At 35.4% G+C, this 20,447-nt stretch overlaps 3 protein-coding genes across 3 annotated transcripts in view; 2 read left to right on the forward strand and 1 right to left on the reverse strand.

Annotated features, from left to right (window-relative positions):
• Sms (spermine synthase) overlaps positions 1-20,447 on the reverse strand; it is a 250,094-nt gene that overhangs the window by 208,943 nt on the left and 20,704 nt on the right. The window lies entirely within an intron of this gene.
• Positions 7,266-7,667, forward strand: LOC150099376 (zinc finger MYM-type protein 1-like). Its single transcript, XM_090404335.1, has one exon. It carries the CDS (start codon positions 7,266-7,268, stop codon positions 7,665-7,667), a length of 402 nt encoding a protein of 133 aa, XP_090260461.1.
• The window catches only part of LOC150099377 (glutamate receptor ionotropic, kainate 2-like), a 133,413-nt gene continuing 120,874 nt past the window's right edge, over positions 7,909-20,447 (forward strand). The window contains exon 1 of the mRNA XM_090404336.1: positions 7,909-8,109. Coding sequence (XP_090260462.1) covers positions 7,909-8,109 — 201 coding nt within the window. The remainder of the gene's footprint in view (positions 8,110-20,447) is intronic.

A 20,447-nucleotide genomic window follows, 5' to 3' on the forward strand; every position in this document is an offset into this window, starting at 1 on the left:
AAAATTTAAGAAGGGGTACGCAGATATCCGAAGCTTGAGAAACACTGCTCTACGGGGATATCGCACAATGAAACTATTTATAAGCTCTTCTAAATTTAAATTATAATGTATGTCCGCCTCCATTGATATAGTTGCTAGGCCAATCAATCTTTCTTGGGTCATTGCTGTTTGCAAATAATTTTTAATCAGTTTAAGCGTGGAAGAACTTCTTTCCGCACTTACTACGACGGCGCCTACCGCAATATGGCTGAACGATCGCCCTTATTAAGCCACGCCGTGAGGCAGGCTGCCTCTATGCTACACCCTGTCAACGGTACTGATTACGGATAATTCGTTTCCAACTTGGAACTACATCTCACTGTAAATCATTTACTAAGCGATTCCGGTTGGAAAGCAATGTACATCTTTGAATTAAGTGTTTTCTAAATCTATCATTTCCTAAACTGAAATTTCTTTATATTAAACTACTTATAGCATGCGGCTATTTCAAGCATCATGCGTGAATGTTTTTTAATTTCCCAAATACATCTGAAATTTGACGATTAATATTCAGTTAAAAAAAAAACGATATTCGTTCTTCGCGCGCTAGCACATTCTAATCCTAGTCTTTTTAAGTAAATGGCAGGTTTTTTTTTTGTTTTGTTTTTTGTTTTTAAATAATCCCAGTCCCATAGCACAGTAGTACCTTGGGTGGAGCAAGGATTACTTTTCAGAGTGGTGCAAATGATGCTGGTTCTTTTTCAAATCTACTTCATGCGTCCAATAAGCCTGGATAATTGTAGGATATAAGAGCGACGAAATTTATCTTCTATCTAAAACAAGCAGTCAGAAGAACATTTCCTTGTCTGGGCTAGAAAAAGGAACGAAGGCTATATACCACGAATTTTGATTACACCACTGGCAGAAACCCCTTGACTAGTCTCGAATGATCCAATGATCCAATTAGTTCAGATGACATGGAACTTCATACGCCACTTAAATTTTTTCTCATTCCCCCCAATTGATCGTTGTTTTCCTATTTAAAAGAAAGATGATCTCGAATGTAGCGACATCTGGCTGCTTCACAGCTTATATAGAAAATCCGTAATTCAATCAAATAGTGAGAACAGAAAGCTAACGAGTTCAACATGCAAAAATCGTGTAAAGACGAAACTGCATACAGATTACCGAGTTAAGTCGAAATCACTAGCAGTATGAAATCTCGAGATGCTGGTTTCAAGGATAAGAGCCAGCTTAAACAACGGAATGCTAAAGTACTACTAAGTATGTTCTATTAAATCGCACAGTAAAAAAGTTCGAACTTTGCATACCAGTGAAAGGCGGTGTTTACGTGTAAAGATGAAGAGAACAGATGGTACATGAATTTGCAATAATGTTGGTGATTCAGCGTGACATGAAGAAATAAGAAAACAGCCATTGCAATACATAACCGTATTGCGAAATAATCCTACAGGGCACACTAGGCCATCTCATCCGTCTCACATAGTTATCACTGCTTGTGACGTGCAGATGTCGACACTGAATCCGTACAATCACAGCTGGTCCAACGATAGAATTCCGCCTTTCGCATCACTAGAATAACATTGACATAACACTCCTTAAGGAAATATAAAATAAAAATAAAGTAGATTGGGGGGAGGCAGGAAGAACAGAAATAAGCACGTTGGAGCTCTCCTTGAGGGAGTCCACAAAATATCAACACAAAACAATGACTTTTTCGCAACCGGTGGTACGCGTAACCCCGGGGTATGTGCTGGCACGTTCAGGGGTCACGAAAAATAATCAGTAATGGTGGAAAAAACAAGTAAAGCAAACAAAATGCAAAAAGGTTGTTTATGGAACAATAAATGTTAAGTTTGAATCACCGCTAATGGAGACGCTTCAAAACCTCTTGCCATTTATTAATACGGAACTAGTGGAGAGAGCTTTTTCTTTCATAAAAAATAAGTACCGCAACTCCGGATTTAAGACTGTATCTTGCATCTTTTGAGCCTGATTTCAAGAAACTAAGTGCATCAAAGCAAGCTCAACGATCTCACCAACAATGTTTCAATCGGCTAGTGATCTGTATACCAATTATTACAGACTTTTCAGATAATACAAATAAATATTATTAATAATAACAAATCAAAAGTTGTTAAAATACTTGATCATCATTATCAATATTTAACATGAAGCTATACTTATTTCTGTGTTACGAATATCATCATCAAATTCCTGCCATGTACCCTCAAGGGGTGTACAGGATATGATAGTACTACATGAAAAAATTACATCATTACTAACTTCCTATCTACAATTTTCCTCCAAATCAGTCTGTTACTTGTCAAGACTCCAACATTATCAGATCTTATATTTCTATCCTCTAAGGCACTTTGTACCGTATCAATCCACCTATATCTTGGTCTTCCTCTGGGTCTTTTTCCTGCCAACCTGGCAGAGAACACTTGTTTTGCTAATCTTTCCTCTCCCATTCTATTTAAGTGACCATACCATCTGAGATTAGCTCTGCTAACGCATTCCTGGATGCTGACAATGTCAAGTTCTTTCCTAATATCCTCATTTTTAATATGATATTGCCATTGATGCCATCTGTTCACGCCTCTCATCTTTCTCAGGACTCTCATATCTGCGGTCTCTAGTCTATGGTCAAGTGTTTTACTTCTGACCCAGCTCTCAGATCCATAAGTTAAAATTGGTTTGAATATCGTAACATTAAATCTGTGGCTTGTACTTTTAGTGCAGTAATTTTCCTTTCCCAACTCATTACCTCATTTCCACTATTTTACATTAAGATAGACACTGAACAAAAGTGTTAGAATTTAAAAACAGCTATTTTAAAAACAAGGGGTACAATTTATAGAAATGAGGTAATGAGTTGGGAAAGGAAAATTACTGCACTAAAAGCTTATCTTCAAACTTAGTAGGTAAGTTCTGAAGATAAGGGGGGGGGTGATAAGCACAACAGGCTACACCTGTAAGTTCTATGTGTATGGTGAATATGGGAGATATGGATTTTTTTTGCATGGAATGGTAGGTGAGCGGAATGCGTTGATAGTAATTTATCAGCGCCCTAATTTGTTTTGTACACTTATTTGCAATAATCGTATACATGGAAAAAGTTGGGAACCACTGATCTAGTATATGATTATTGCAAATAAGTGTACAAAACAAATCAGAGCGCTAATAAATTACTATCAACGCATTCCGCTCACCTACCATTCCATGCAAAAAATCCATATCTCCCATTTACCTAGAACTTACAGGTGTGGCCTGTTGTTCTTATCACCTTCCCCCACCCCCTTATCTTCAAAACTTACCTACTAAGTTTGAAGATAAGGTTTTAACTATCACTGCAATATGTTCCTTGAACCTCAACTTTCTATCTATATGATAAGCACCTCTGAACAATTTGTGTGTGCGCGCGCGTGTGTATCCTACTCAAAGGTCATAAGTGATTCCATACATTAACACAACCGATAATCTGGAAATCCTGCTCTAGAGACTAAAAATGCTATTTTCCCAAGACGCGTCATGCCTCCAAATAAGTAGTGGTCGCACAGCAGGCAATGAAAATCATATCTGTCATATCCATCCTCCGCATATTTATCAAGCTTTGCAATATTATGTTCTTTATAACAAACTTGATACTGCTTTATATAATGCTTAACCCTGTTCATCACCAGTGGGAAAAAAATCTATGCACAGTAATTCAGATAAGAGCTAATCAAAGTTATACAATGGATTGATCACGTTTTTATTTGTCAATGTTCTTTTCTAATAGCACTTCTTTGTGTGGTTTTAAACTATTACTGTAATATGTTGCTTGAACTTCAACTTCCTATCCACTATTATTATTCACCAAGATCCTCTGCCCTTTTACCTCCCACAGCACAAATATTTGCAAAACATTATGTTTATCTAATGAAATGGCATCCCACTAGGGTTGGGGAAATCTCCGGGTCTAGCCTAAGATGTCCAGTCAGTCTAAAAAATATGATAAACCAAAAAAAAAATAAATAAATAAATAAAATAAAATAATAATTTGACCGTAAATAAATTTTCATTGGTGAAGATATAATTCGCACTAATTTATTAATTATACTCTATTTTACTTAATCGCACTATAATCACACACACACCGCCATTTTACTTAAATGCCACAGTCTTTCACCCTAGCGGTCGGATCCCTGAGGAAATCATGGACCAAATCAGATTAAAAAACAAAGCCAGAAAAGAGGTACCATAATACACGAGCCCCACAAGATAAAACAACTCTGAATAATTTAAAAAAAAAGACAAGTCCGTGAAGCTCTGCAAAAACATCGAAACCAAGATTGGGAAACCACACTGACTAATCTAAACCCAGAGGACAACTCCATCTGGAAATTCTTGAGAACCCTCCGCAGTAAATGCCAACCTACACCCCAATACAGACCAAGAAACGAATTGCTCACACATAAAGAAAAAGCCGAAGCTCTAATTGACAGCTTGGAAACTCAATGTAACCCCTCTTATGAAAATCTGAACATCAATCTTATCTACAAGATACACCGGTGAGTCAAGCAGGTCTTAAGACAACAAAAGGATAACTCAGAACCTATCACACCCACTTCTCCAGTAGAAGTTACAAATATCATAACCCATCTGAACAACAAGGCTCCAGGTCCAGATGGAATCACAAACAGAATAATCAAACTACTCCCCAGAAAAGCCATTGCATATCTAGTCAACATAATCAATGCCGTCCTCAGATCCAAGCATTTTCCCATAACTTGAAAGACGTTATGGGATATCACGCCAATCGAAAAGATTGGAAAGAACTCTCAACTCCCCGAAAGGTACAGACTATCAGAAAGGTTGCGGAAAAAATCGTCCTTACAAGGCTTCAATCAGAAGTAGATAAATTAGGTATTATTCCAAATGAGCAGTTCGGATTCATAAAAAACCATAGCACTGTACAACAAATACACCGACTGGTCGAATATATGACAAAAAGTTTCAACTGGAATCTCCACACAGCTGCGGTCTTTATAGATGCTGTGAATGCTTTTGATAAGGTATGGCATCAGAGTCTTCTCTACAAACTCATAAAATTCAATATACCAATTAACGTAATAAAAATAATTGACACATACCTCAAAGACAGATACATGCAGATCAAAATAAATGAAACAGATGCAAGATCCTAGCAGGTGTGCCGCAGGGCTCACTTCTGGCCCCCCTGCTATTTTCTATATACATAGCTGATATCCCTCAAAACCCAAGTTCAACCATTACTGCATTATATGCAGATGATACTGCTTTATTAGCAAGATTTCTCAGCCCCAAACTGGCTATCAGAAGACTCCAAAGCAGTATTCATAAACTGGAGAAGTGGCTGATGGACTGGAGAATCCAAGCATATCCCCAGAAGAGTTCAGCCATACTGTTCTCCAAAAAGAAGGTCCAGACCAAGGAGGACATACACCTACTAGGAGTCAAGATTCCATGGCAGAATGAAGTCAAATATCTCGGCGTGATGCTTGACAAAATAAACTCCAATTCACCAGTCATATAAAACACATAAGCTCGAAGACATCCAAAGTAATCGCGCAATTCTACCCCATGATCAACAGAAGAAGCAAACTGGATACTTGGAACGAACTACTCATATACAGGATGGTAATATGCCAAGGCATCACTTACGCATCTCCAGCATGGAACCATCCTATAATATCAAAAACTGCAGTGGATACAGAATAAGTGCCTGAAAATGATTCTGGACGCCCCACAGTTCATTAGATTCACAGATTCACAGACAAGTCAACATTCCCTACATCCAGGGCCGACGTTACCATGTAGGCAAACTAGGCAACCGCCAAGGTGCAAGTCATGAAGGGGCGCAAAAATTCAAGCTATGCTTTATTCATACTTTACTAAAATATCAAAATTATACAGTGATATATGATTTAGGTATCGATTATTTTTCCATATCCCTCACACATCACACTATTTTACTATTTAACTCTTGGTTCTTTTTTGTTCCTTACCTAAATGATTTCAACTTACCGCTATTTAAAATTCAATGAAGATAAATATTTTAAAACGTTAACATTTTAAAATATTAAATTTCGGTATTTTATAACTTTTTTTTGTAAATGAATTATAACAGAAAATTTTCAAATTAATTAAACAAGAAAATAAAAAATAGCCCTATTAATTTAACCTGGAAGACAATTTTATTTTGTTTCATGTCAATTAGAAACATTTTAGTTTATGTGGGGATTTTCCAAACAATGTGTGGAGAAAGTGGGGATTATGGAGTTATTGAAACGTGTTTCAATATCTCCATAAGTTGTTCCAAGTATCGAGCGATTGAATCAGGTGAGTTCATTTTATTTTCAATAATCAATTATTAAAAATTAATTTGTCAAAAATAATTTTAAAAATATTTATTAATTTTTCGAGTTAATTTTAGTGTCCAAAATGAATTAACGATAAATTAATTAATAATAGGTCTGTGACTTTTTTAAAAATACTTTTATTTTTATAAGAAAGTTTTTTATAAAAGTATAATTTTTTAGTTAACTTTGGCTGAGAAAAAACGACCATCTGGAGCTCAGTATCGGAAAAGAAAATCAGAAAAAGCTAAAGAACTAGCGAAGCAAGAGGGTTCTTTCTTGAAATATCTCTGCACAAGAGAAACAACTAATAAAGATGAACATGATAATTTTCTTTTGCCGAAGATACAAAAGATGAATGTTGTGTTACTCTTATTAACGATCCAAGAACAGATGCGCAAAATAAAGAAAACGAAGATACCAAAGACAAACCAGAAGATACTACTGTTCCTGTATTAAATTACAGTGATCCCGCGGATTGACCTTCTCATTTTAACGATAATTTTCGATAAATCTTAGTACAAAATGGACCACAACAGATTGTGTCATACGATTTCCCCAAAGATTCACAAAAAAGAAAATTTTCCTTTTTACACTACAAGAGGTTTTCTAAATGAGACGAGTACTTCTCATTTAGAAAACTATTAAACTTGGAAAGAACTTGAATTACGATTAATCGCAGAAACAACTCTTGATAATTTCAATCAGCAAACAATCAGAGAAGAACAATGCTGACGTCAAATATTGGAACGTTTGATTGCTTTAATTAGAGTACTTGGCACACAAAATCTTGCATTTCGCGGTACTAACGAAAAGTTGTACACTGCCAATAACGGTAATTTTTTGAAGTTTGTTGAATATTTAGCTCTCTTTGATCCTGTAATGAAAGAGCATGTACGTAGAGTCAAAAGTCAAGAAATAATGATCCGTTATTTAAGAAAAGATATTCAAAATGAGTTTATACAAATCTTGGCAAAAGCTATAAAAAATAATATCTTATCCCATGTAAAATCGGCAAAATATTATTCAGTCATCTTGGATTGCACTCCAGACGTTAGTCATATTGAACAGCTGACAATGACTGTACGTTTTGTTGATATTGTCATTCCATCAGATAGTGAGATGTCCAAACCTAAGGTAATAGTAAGAGAGCATTTTTTAGGATTTGTTCCTCTAGAGGAAACTACATGTTCATTCATAACAGAAACTTTAATTGAACATCTAAGGCAAATGGAATTACCGATCGAGAATCTCCGTGGTCAAGGATATGATAACGGAATATGAATGCCAAAGAAAATGGTGTTCAAAAGAGAGTTCTAGATATAAATCCTCGGGCCTTCTTTATTCCTTGTAGTTCACACTCTTTAAATTTAGTCAATGACGCTTCCAGGTGTTGTTTAGATACAACCAGCTTCTTTACTTTAGTTCAACAGATTTATAACTATTTCTTTGCATCTACTCATCGTTGGCGAATTCTTTCTACTTGTATCTCGGACTTGACTATTAAACCGTTGAGTAACACAAGATGGGAGAGTTTATCGACGCTTTAAAACCACTAAGGTATCATCTTGTCAGTATATATGATGCACTGATGCAAATTTTTTATGACCCAAGATTAAATAATTCAACTGGAAATACTACCCGACATGAAGCAAAAGCCCTTGCTGATTCCATTTGTAAATTTAAGTTCATAGTATCCCTTGTCGCGTGGTACATCTTTTATGAGGTAAATATTTCAAGCAAAATGATACAGAGAAAAGAGGTTGATTTAAATTCAGTTACGAAGCTACCAAAATTCAACTACAAGTAACCAAAGAATATCTTCTAGAATGTAGAACTGATAAGGGTTTTGAAAAAAAAATTGACTGATGCTGTTGAAATTGCAAAAGAACTGGAGATTCAACCGAATTTTGAAATAGAAAGAAAGAGAAGACAAAGACGGTAGTTCGAATATGAATGTCAAGATGAGGCTTTGCAAGATTCTCAGCAGAAGTTCAAAATAGAATTTTACTATTGTGTCTTGGATATGGCTATACAGTCAATTGAAGAGAGTTTTCAACAATTACAGCAGCATAATGTTCTATTTGGATTTCTTTATGATATATATACTATCTGAAAAAACAACTGCTGATTTACTAAACGATTGCAAAAATCTCGAAAATGTTTTGACTCATAATGCTAATAAAGATATTGATGCAGAGGATCTCTGCAGTGAATTTCATGCAATAGCTCGAAGACTTCCATGCCACCACAAGAAGTACTATTCTTTATCGTACAGCAAAAGCTTGTGACTGCATACCCAGCGTTTTTGTTGCACTAAAAATTCTCCTGACACCTCCATTTTCAGTAGCAAGTGGAGAACGTAGTTTCTCAAAGTTGATCTCAAAAATTGATTTTCATATATTATGCATATTGTATATTATTAATAAAGCATGCCAAAATAATTTTCATTTTTTTTATATTTAAAATTTCATTTTAAAAAATATCCAACTTGGGAAATAAGGGGCGGACTTGTAAACTTTGCCTAGGACGCAAAATAACCTGGCACCGGCACTGCCTACATCACATCCCTCCTTTATGATCTAGCAGAAAAGTTCTTCACCAAACAAACAATCATCCGAACCCGCTGATCAAGCATGCTTCAGAGTATAATGAAACAGAATTCTACAAATACAAAAGACCCAAGTCAATTCTATGCTCAGATGAACACAGCTAATCTCATTGCCCTGAGACAAAGGGGAATATGAAAAGCATATATGCTTCACCCATCAAACCAATAACGTTCTACTGCCATTTTACTTAAATGCCACACAAAAATTTATGAAGAAGACCCAGGATTCAGGATATCCTTAGGTAATCTAGATATCTGTATGGTCGCTATATTTTTTGGAGTATCCTTGAATAAAATGGAATGTGTTTTCATTTCATTAAAGAAAACGTATTAAAAAAGAGCTATTTTAATTACATTTTATATTTCTGTTTATAAATCACATTTTTATTCAAAAACAAAATTTTATTTTTAAAAAAACCAATGCGTTCAAAGCTGCAAACTTTTGTATAAAAATGTGTTACAATTGAATTATTTTTATTTTTCAGAATTTGCCGATGGTGACTGAACAATCGTTATCCAAGTCGTACAAGGTCATATTGATGGGCCTTTTAAGTAGTTTCCATTGCAAGTGACAATTCGCAGACACCTGACTTTCCCCTCTACTTGAACTGCTAAATCTACTGAAGAAAGGGTGGTTGCAGCTTGCATACCACATCAATTCGAATCGTGAAGCAACTGAATGCTAAAGTACATGAATAAAACTGCACCACCAATATCTTTAAGAACCTTTTTAATTAACAAATATTCTTAAAAAATGCTGAAACCGTATCAACCAGCAAGTTCCGACGTGTTAACATCTATTCATATTGACGGGAGGAATCTTTATGTGGATTTTTTCAATCGAAGGTAAGTTAGCCAATCTCATACGGAGGTAGCTGGGTTATTTCTCCCGGAAACTCGGGTTTTTCATCCCGCATACAGATAAATCGGCCCTTCAGAACACACGCAATTTACAGACAAAAAATACTACTTGTGGAGGGCGGTAGATGGAGATGATTGGTAATAGAGGTTCGGTATAGTGGTGGAGACAGTTGTATAATAGGTGTCCTCCAGCGATGAGTCTTCAGACTCCTTGGAAATGTCACGAATAATAATAATAATAACTAATTCTGCCTCATGTTCCAATTCACTTTTGTTGTTGTTTGCAAAAGTCTACTGTGTGCAGTTGTCTTAAAATACTTAACTACTCTGCCATAATTTTGAACATTTTAATAAATTAAGCCAAATTCAAATCTGCTAACTTCGAATTCTTCTTCCTTGTCATTGAGAGATCTTCTAAATCACAAAACTATTCTTAAACCTTCATTTTCATCAAAAAGTATCTTTCTAATAGAGAACATCATAAATGGTTAAGTGTGTTATATGATTAATGCATAAATGATACAATAGCTGTTATACTTCGCTTTGAATTCACACTGACAAAGCACTCCATTCTAATCATTCACTACTCTCCAGCAGCAGCAACAACAAAAAAAATCTTCATACTCTTGCTCAACTACCAGGGTTGATACCTAGTTCTCCCACAAGTCGTGGACTGAAATTTTCCTCTGTATCAATTCTATGAATCAAGTAACTATCATATCCATTCTTTTCCTATCACCCAATTTCTGTAACACACAAATCAGCCTATCATTGTAAGGAGTACTATATTCCATAAACATGCTATCGCCTTAGTCACTTGCTTCCAGATCTGTGCAGATGAGGTTGTATCGAAGTCTTATAAAGATGTGTAAAAATCTCACATAATCGTGATTTACTTATTTATAATACTCTAAAAAAAAACATAATTTTAAATATTATGTATGAAATTTATACTTTAGTTACACGTTTCAACAAAAGTACACCCAAAATTGTTTGCAAAAAAATATGACTAAAATGTTTCGCCACAGCTTAACCATGTAAGCAGTGGCGAAATATTTAGTCAACTTGCATACCTTAATATTATAATCTCTAGGAGTTACATAGAAATAATGTGTGTCTACAGCAGTTTTAATGACATACACCATCAAGGAGGTTACTATAATAATCCCCGCTGAATCTAATGATTCCATGGAGGACTTATTATTATAGTAAGCTCCATGGAGGTTACTAATAATAATAACAACAGCAGCCATGTTGTCACTTGCGTTTCGCTTTGAATCTTGGTAAAGGCATGCGCGTTAGTGAGTTTTGGAACGGCTGTCGCCTGGAAACGGAAACGCTAGCGAGAAGAGAACAGACAAATTGAATTCTGTGATCTCGGAAAATACTTTATATGGATCTTTATCTCCTCTCAAAGGAAGAACTGTGAAATCAATATTGATGAGCAATGTATTACAATGTATTAAACTTTCATATACAGTATATCAGAGTACTATTTCTTTAAATGGGAAGCAAAAGCCATTATTCCATAAAGCGAAACAAAATATTGTATGTGTATGTTAAATGCTATTTTGCACAGTACTTGATGTTATCTCTCAGAAATGAATTTAAATGAGAGAGAAATTTTTTTTTTTTTTTACCTTTAAGTTCTCAGTAGATATAGTTTTATTAGTTTTATCTTTTGTATTCGATAAAAATTTAAAAGTTTGATATATACATATATATATATATATATATATATATATATATATATGTGTTAAGGATACCAAGCAATTTTAAACCTGGTTTTACTCCATTTCCCAAGTAAGCAAACAGACCAAAAGTCAAGTTTGCGCCTGCAATTGATGCAAGTCTAACTGATCCCACAGGTAGTGCAAGACCAGGGCAACTCGTGGCAAAGGTGGAACAAGCTCCGATCACTAATCTTAATATTTACCCTTAATGCCAAAACACATCTCCAAGAAGGGGATGTATGATGTTTTGTATTAAAGGCAAGGGGCCACTACCCAGACCGGTTTCGACCTTTATTGAGGTCTCGTCAGTGGGAGCTAGGCTAGAAATACCAAGATTTAGTAATACAGAGCTTGTAAGTATTTCACCAAAACAAGTTACCATAAGGTGTTTTAACCTTATTAAATAAAATAAAAATCTATCTCCTCCAGAGATTTCTAGCTAGGCTAGAAATACCAAGATTTAGTAATACAGAGCTTGTAAGTATTTCACCAAAACAAGTTACCATAAGGTGTTTTAACCTTATTAAATAAAATAAAAATCTCTGGAGGAGATAGATTTTTATTTTATTTAATAAGGTTAAAACACCTTATGGTAACTTGTTTTGGTGAAATACTTACAAGCTCTGTATTACTAAATCTTGGTATTTCTAGCCTAGCTCCCACTGACGAGACCTCAATTTTTTTCAATTTAACCTTCAATTTAACCTTATTAAATAAAATAAAAATCTCTGGAGGAGATAGATTTTTATTTTATTTAATAAGGTTAAAACACCTTATGGTAACTTGTTTTGGTGAAATACTTACAAGCTCTGTATTACTAAATCTTGGTATTTCTAGCCTAGCTCCCACTGACGAGACCTCAATAAAGGTCGAAACCGGTCTGGGTAGTGGCCCCTTGCCTTTAATACAAAACATCATACATCCCCTTCTTGGAGATGTGTTTTGGCATTAAGGGTAAATATTAAGATTAGTGATCGGAGCTTGTTCCACCTTTGCCACGAGTTGCCCTGGTCTTGCACTACCTGTGGGATCAGTTAGACTTGCATCAATTGCAGGCGCAAACTTGACTTTTGGTCTGTTTGCTTACTTGGGAAATGGAGTAAAACCAGGTTTAAAATTGCTTGGTATCCTTAACATATCTATACCCAAGGTAAAAATACTTTCTACATATATATATATATATAACCAAATTTGGTTATATATATATATAACCAAAACACAACCAACTGCATTTTCCTGGTGTTTATAAAGTTGTGCGACTGTGGTCGACCTTATTTTGGCCAGACAGATAAATCTGTTTCACTTCGTCTTGAGGAACATAGACATGACATCTCTTACAGTAGAACACGAGCGAGCGCCCTTTCCAGTCATGTCCTCTTCTAGGCAAACTCTAACTTTGAAGAACAGCCACATCAAGTTGAGTGGGAACGCACTACTAATTTATATATATGCAAGGATGAATTCGAAAGAAGAATTATCGAATCAAAATAGTTCTGGACTCTTCACATTTGAACAACAATCTAAGCTACAATTTGCCTGAATAAATTTATAAAAATTTATTTTTATAAATGTATACATCCCGAGTAAATCCTAATTTCAAGAACTGTACCTACTGCATATTTGTGTGTATACAGTAAATATTCATTCTTTAGAATTCACATGTTGATTTTAAGCGAATGCTATCACAGGCACAAATATAAAATATTCTAACCAACAAAATAGTTAACTACATACATCCACAAATGGCTATTAACATAAAAGGTTGGATATAGAAAAGAGAGTGAATATTAACAGAGGTGTAATAACCTTCTATCTCTGCTTGTCAGGGTGTTCAATAAACAAGCAATCTTATAAGTTATTTTTGCCACTTTTGCAATATGATGTTAGAACTTTTAACAGTCTACTGTTAAAGTTTAGCACTCTCAACTCCTGAGCTCAATTAATTTTCTGCAGATCAGGTCCATTAATGTAGTACACAGCTGGTAATATTTTCATCCCAATATATTATTATTATTTATTATCATTATTATTCTCGGGGCTCCCACAGACTACCAAGCATGTCCTCTGGGCGGCAGATTTGGGGGGGGGGGGGACCCTGACTACGTGTTGGATATCAGGGCAGCTCTAAATATACTGAATAAAGAGCCATGGATCAGTGGTTTTGGGACTGCCGATCCCATGTGAAAATATTGCCATTCACCAACCCGCAGTGGATCGATTTATGGCCTAATCTTCCAAGATGAATCAAACAGAAATAAAATAGCTCTCATTCCCCAGAGGTTAGATTGCTACTATCAACTGCAGCAGGCAGTTAAACATGAAGGCAGAGGATGATAATTTCCCAGGTAACTAACTAACTGCTGCCAGTGGAAACTAGAACATGGAACTTTAAACTGTAGGACTCTGAGCAGTGAAGCACATCTAACTGAACTATCTGAAGAGCTAAAGTGACTCTAATGGGACATTCTCGAACTGTGTGAAGTTAGACATAATGGTGAAGAAATTCTTCAATTAAAAATAGAGACATACTATATTATAGAGGCCAAGATAAGGAAAGAATCAGTGGAGTTGGATTCATGCTCAACAAAAAATTGAAGAACAGCATAATAGAATTTGACAGTATATCTGATCGAAAAGCAAGTATTGTTATTCAAATGTCAAAAAGATCGACTCTTAAGACATCCAAGTCTATGCATCAACAATAAGTCATGATCCTAACTTTACAATAAAGGAAAACATCATTTCAAAATTGTAATGGGAGACTTTAATGCTACAATTGGTATAAACAATCAGATGAAAGCATGAGAGATGATAGAGGAGCAAAGTCAATAGAATTTGCAGAAAAGAAAACCTGTACACCATGACTTCTTTTTTCAAGAAAAACACACATAGGCAATGGACATGAAAAAACTAGTGAAACTGACTTTATCTTCAGCATCATCATCAAATTCCTGACATGTACCCTCAAGGGGTGTTCAGGATATGATAGTACTACATGAAAAATTTACATCATTACTAACTTCCTATCTACAATTTTCCTCCAAATCAGTCTGTTACCTGTCAAGACTCCAACATTATCAGATCTTATATTTCTATCTTCTAAGGCACTTTTTACCATATCAATCCACCTATATCTTGATCTTCCTCTGGGTCTTTTCCCTACCAACCTGGCAGAGAACGCTTGTTTTGCTAATCTTTCCTCGCCCATTCTGTTTAAGTGACCATACCACCTGAGATTACCTCTGCCAAAGCATTCCTGAATGCTGAAAATGTCAAGTTCTTTCCTAATATCCTCATTTTTAATATGATACTGCCATTGATGCCATCTATTCATGCCCCTAATCTTTCTCAGGACTCTCATATCTGCAGCCTCTCGTCTTTGGTAAGTGTTTTACTTCTGATCCAGCTCTCAGATCCATAAGTTAAAATTGGTTTGAACACTGTCTTGTATATACAGCTAATTTAGTGTTTTGTCTAATTTCTCTCTTATTCCATATGAATTTATTCAATTGACTGCCTACCATACCAGCTTTGTTTATTCTGTTGTCTATTTCTATATTTAACTTACCATCTTCACTAAAAATCATGCCTAAGTAGCTGAAATGTTTTACTTGTTCTATAGGTTCTCCATTCACAATGCAGAGGATATTTTCAATGCTTCTGCCTATTTTCATTGTCTTTATCTTGTTATTGCTGACCTTCATACCATATCTATTACAACAGTTATTCAATTTAATCAGGGAATCTTGCAGACTTGTAGCAGATTCATTTAGAAGTATTTAACATCATCTGCATAAAGCAAAGAGTTGACATTAACATCTCCAATTTTGATATCAGGTTTAATACCACTTTGCTTCATAATGTGATCCATATAGATATTGAATAACAGAGGGGAATAATGTACATCCTTTTCTGACACCAGATTTAATATTAAACCATCTTCCAGTACTTCCTTCAATTCTAACTGCTGACTTACAACTCAAATAAAGACTTAAGTATTGCTTGATATAGCACCCCACAGACACCATACAACTGGAGCATGTCATATGCCTTTTCCAGATCTACAAAACTTAAATAAAGATGCATTTTTGAAAATTATGGAGACAACTACCGTGTTTGAATAAAAACTTTAGTTTAATATAACTAAAATCTAATTCGACGTTTAGACCTTTATGTCAAGGTCATCTTCTGGAGCATACAAATATACACAAGAAACAAGCTATACTACAATCACACTGGTTCGTTAAAGACACTGACCAACTGCTACCACAATTGTTGGCCTGACCTCTGGTGGAAAAAAAAAAAAAAATACAAATTAAAAATTATACATCAACGCTAGAGTCCTATTATTTGTGTTGTCTACTATATACATATATTAACATTATTCCAGCCAGTTGGAGTGGGATGGTTTCTAATACTAGTGGATTGGCTAGAGTCCTGACTTATGTTGAATCTTTCATATTAGGTTGGCTGAATGTGTGCCATCCAGATACTTGGAATTTTCATACCATCTTTGTTATTGATATTTGGGTGGTTTATCAGGATTCCTTAAATTTTCTTTCGTACCAGGTTTTTGTGCGGTGTAAGGAGCAGGTGCTTTTCCAGTTGATTTGGTGTAAGGTGTTAAGTGCGTGGTCTGAGAGGCCTGCTTCACCAAAATGGTTATATTTAATGTGTCTAATGTGTTCTTTCTTGCGTATAGGGATTGTCCGTCCTGTTTCACCAATGTACGGTAAGTTACAGGTGCAGCGGATGCAACAGACTCCAGGATGTGCTAATGGGAGGAGAGGATCCTTAGAGGAGCCCCACTCCAACTGGCTGGAATAATGTTAATATATGTATATAGTAGACAACACAAATAATAGGACTCTAGTGTTGATGTATAATTTTTTATTTTTAATTTGTATTTTTTTTTTCCACCAGAGGTCAGGCCAACAATTGTGATAGCGGTTGGTCAGTGTCTTTAACGAAACAGTGTGATTGTAGTATAGCTCGTTTCTTGTGTATATTTGTACGCTCCAGAAGATGACCTTGACATAAAGGTCTAAACGTCGAATTGTAGATTTTAGTTATATTAAACTAAAGTTTTTATTCAAACACGGTAGTTGTTCTCCATAATTTTCAAAAATGCATTCGGATCACCATGCAAGCCTAAAAGAAAGGATTAAATAAAGATGTTTGTTATATTCCCATGATTTCTCAACTATTTGTCGTAAAGTGAAAATCTGATCCTGACAGAATATTTGGCCTGAATCCAGCTTGTTCTTCACCCAGCTTTTCTTCCACAATCCTTCTCAACCATTTCTCAAGTATACTTGTGTAAATCTTACCAGGAACACTCAGTAGAGAAATATCTCTGTAATTCTCACATTCAGTTTTATTTCCCTTTTTATATATGTGCACTATGAGAGCTCTACTCCAATCATCCGGAATTCGTCCTTCTGTCCATGCCTTCTGAACTACACAGTGCAGCCACTGTAGGACTTTTTATACCTCCATACTTGAGCATTTCTGGTAGAATATCATCTACTCCTGCTGCCTTTCCACATTTCAGGCCTTTGATGGCGTTTCTACTTCAAGTATGGATATGTAATCCTGACTGCATGCCTGTTGAGTGTTTTTTTACCACTGTACTATCACTGCTTGTTTCAATTGGAAATTTTTCGAAGTAATTGGACTCCCTGGAAGTGTCACATAATAATAATTACTCCATACTTCAATGATATCTTTTTCTCCAGTTTTCATGTCACCTTTATCATCTCTAATTCTTTTTACAGCACTCTTACTTCCATTTCTGAGCTTCTTCAACAACCTCTGGATATCTTGCCACCTTCTTGATATTTATTTTCTATGTTCTTCCCAAAGTCTTCCCATGACTTTTGTTTAGCTAATTTTACATAGTGTTTAGCTTTCTTACATTTGTCTCTGTATTCTCTAAGAGCACAAGCTGACTTATTTGCCAAGAGCTTTTGATATTCTTTCTTTATCCTCAGCAATAAGAAAAACATCTTTCAAGACTGCTTTGTTATAGACACCTTCAGCATTGGAAGTGACCATCGTATAGTATGCAGTAAGATTCAAATAAATTGCCAAAAAGAAAGAAGAAAAATGTTTCAAAGATTAAAGCAAAACATAGATATATACACATACGCAACATTAAAAAAGTTATATTCCAACATGAACTAAACAATAGATTTAAACATCTTATTATAGATGACAATGCTGATCCATCAGAAAGTAATGACATTATTACCCAAAACCTTTTGCAATGCTCACTTGAAATAGCTGGTACCACAGAACAGAAACAAGACAAAATTTCAGAAGAAACAAAACAGCTTATGAAGAAACGAAGGGAAATGAAACAATCAAATAACCTACAGAATAAAAGTTAATACACTGAATCTACAAAACGATCAGAAAATGTACCACAGAAGAAATAAGAAAATTCAATTGTATATTCACACAACAAATAATTGAAAACAAACCATCTCAAAAAAGCCAAACAGCAATAAACAGATGGTTGCAGTCAAACTACCATAACTGGAGATAGATAAGCTACAGTAAAAAGAACCGAAGAATTTTCCTCAGTATTATATTAGGATAATGAATTAAATTTAGAAGAAGACAGCTACCAAATAGCTGAAGTAGAATCTATGGTACTTCTTCTGGTAGAAGTTATGCTCCACATAACTTCTACCAGAAGAAGTTATATGGAGCATTCAAAGCTTGCAAAATGAAAAAGCTGCAGGTGAGGATGGAGTTATAGCTGAATTTCTAAAAGCAGGTAGAGAAATGATTTACAAACTCTTAGCAAAACTATTTACTTTATGCCTGAAGAAAAATGATGTATCAAGAACATGGAAAAAGGCTACCCTAATTCTGATACGTAAAAAATGTGAGATAGAAGACTTGACAAACTACCAACCCATCAGTTTACTATCAGTGGCTTACAAAGTATTCACAAAAGTCTTAGCTCACACTTTGTATGACTCTAGACCTAGCACAACCAAAAGAACAGGCAGGCTTTCGAAGGGGCTTTAGTACAATGGACCATATTCAAGTTGTACAACAGATTATTGAACAGTGTAATGAATATCAGTTACCATTATGTCTTGGTTTTATTGATTATGAGAAAGCCTTTAATGCAGTAAAAACTTGTGCAATACTTAAAGCATTACAAAACCAACAAGGAGGATCCATATGTCAGGACCATCAAATCAGCATACACCAATGCCACAGCAGCAATTCATTTCAATGGAAACATCTCTATTGTGGAAATACAGAGTTTTAAGACAGGAGGACACAATATCTCCAAAATTATTCACAGCATTCCTAGAAGAAATATTTGAACTTCTTGATTGGGAAGGGGAAAGGTCTGAAGATAAATGGAAGATATTTAAGTCATTTACGATGATTTGTAAATGGCATAGTTATCTTTACTTCAACTGCACATGAATTACAGACTCATATCCATGAACTCCAAATTGCTAGCAAAACAGCTGGCCTAAAGAAGACTCAAGTTATGTGCAATAGCTATGTACAACCAGAAATAATAAAAATCAATAATGAGTAAATTAAACAAGTACATCATTACATATACTTAGGACAACAGATATCAATGGACAAAATTAAAAGACGCATGATGCTTGGGTGAAAAGCATTTGTAAAATTACATTCGATATTCCTAAATCACTTAAGGAATTGACAACGTAGAAAAGAATATAAATTAAATTACACTTTAATAAATATTTCTGATATTTCAGCAATGTCATGTTTGCCATCTTCAAAAGGAACTTACAAAAAAGGCACGTGCACGTAGGCACTACAACACAGTAAGTGAGAATGAAGTGATGAAGCTATTGTTCTCCTAAAAGTCCTGATGGTGCCTCCTAGCAGGCTAAGTAGGTGTTCTTGGCAGCTGGGCTGAAGGTCTGCTGATGTAAGCCTCCCAAATTTGGGGCAGTCTCATACAACCAAATTTGTTGAGGTTTGGAGAGTTTCTTAAGACTGAGGCTGATTCCATAAATAGTCTTTCGAATTTGTATTTGCTACGGTGTATTACTGTAGCTTTCTTCCACCGTATTCTGTGGCGTGTATCCAGAGCATGGTCTGCAAGACCAGAATGGCTGTACTTGTGAAAACAGATGTAGTCCTTGTGTTCCGAAATTCTGATATTCGCTGTCCTGCCTGTTTGGCCAAAGTAAGACAGTTTACATCTGCAAGGGACCTGGTATACACCAGGTAGGTCTAGGGGAAGTGGTTGGTCTTCAGTGGAGCAGATAAGGGAAGCCAATTTTCTGTATGGTCTGTAACAGGAGGTCAAGTCATGGTTTTTTAAGATTTTTGGTAATTTTTTCTGAGGTGCCTCGGATGTAGGAATGGTGATGGATTTAGAGTAATCCTTGTTGTGGAAGGGGATTGTGGTTTGTTGGTTTCAATATTTTTTGGATTTTTTTGAGGGGGGGTAGCTGAGAAAGTGTTGAGGATGTGATTTAGTTTAGTGTTTAGGGCCTTGCCATTAGAACAGATTAGTTTAGCTCTGATGTATAGGTTTTCACCACTCCATATTGTTGTGAGGGGGGGGGGGAGATACTGTAGTACTTAACCAAAAGGACTACACAGGTAAGTTTAATGTTCTTCTATTAGATTGGGCTATTTACCTCCCTATCGAATACAATCCCACCAACTCACAAATCAGAAAACTTCACAGGCTTCTTAAGAAAGTCACTTCTTGGCCTGTAGAAGTTATCAACAGATTAAAGCCATTTAACTCTATACTCCCCCTTATTTATGGACTCCCAAAAATACATAAAGAAAATGTGCCATTACGTCCCATAGTGGATGGCATTGATTCTCCCA

Source organism: Typopeltis vanoorti, chromosome 14 (assembly GCF_054136105.1).
Source record: "Typopeltis vanoorti isolate ZY-2024b chromosome 14, IOZ_Tvanoo_1.0, whole genome shotgun sequence".
In the NCBI taxonomy this organism is placed as follows: domain Eukaryota; kingdom Metazoa; phylum Arthropoda; class Arachnida; order Uropygi; family Thelyphonidae; genus Typopeltis; species Typopeltis vanoorti.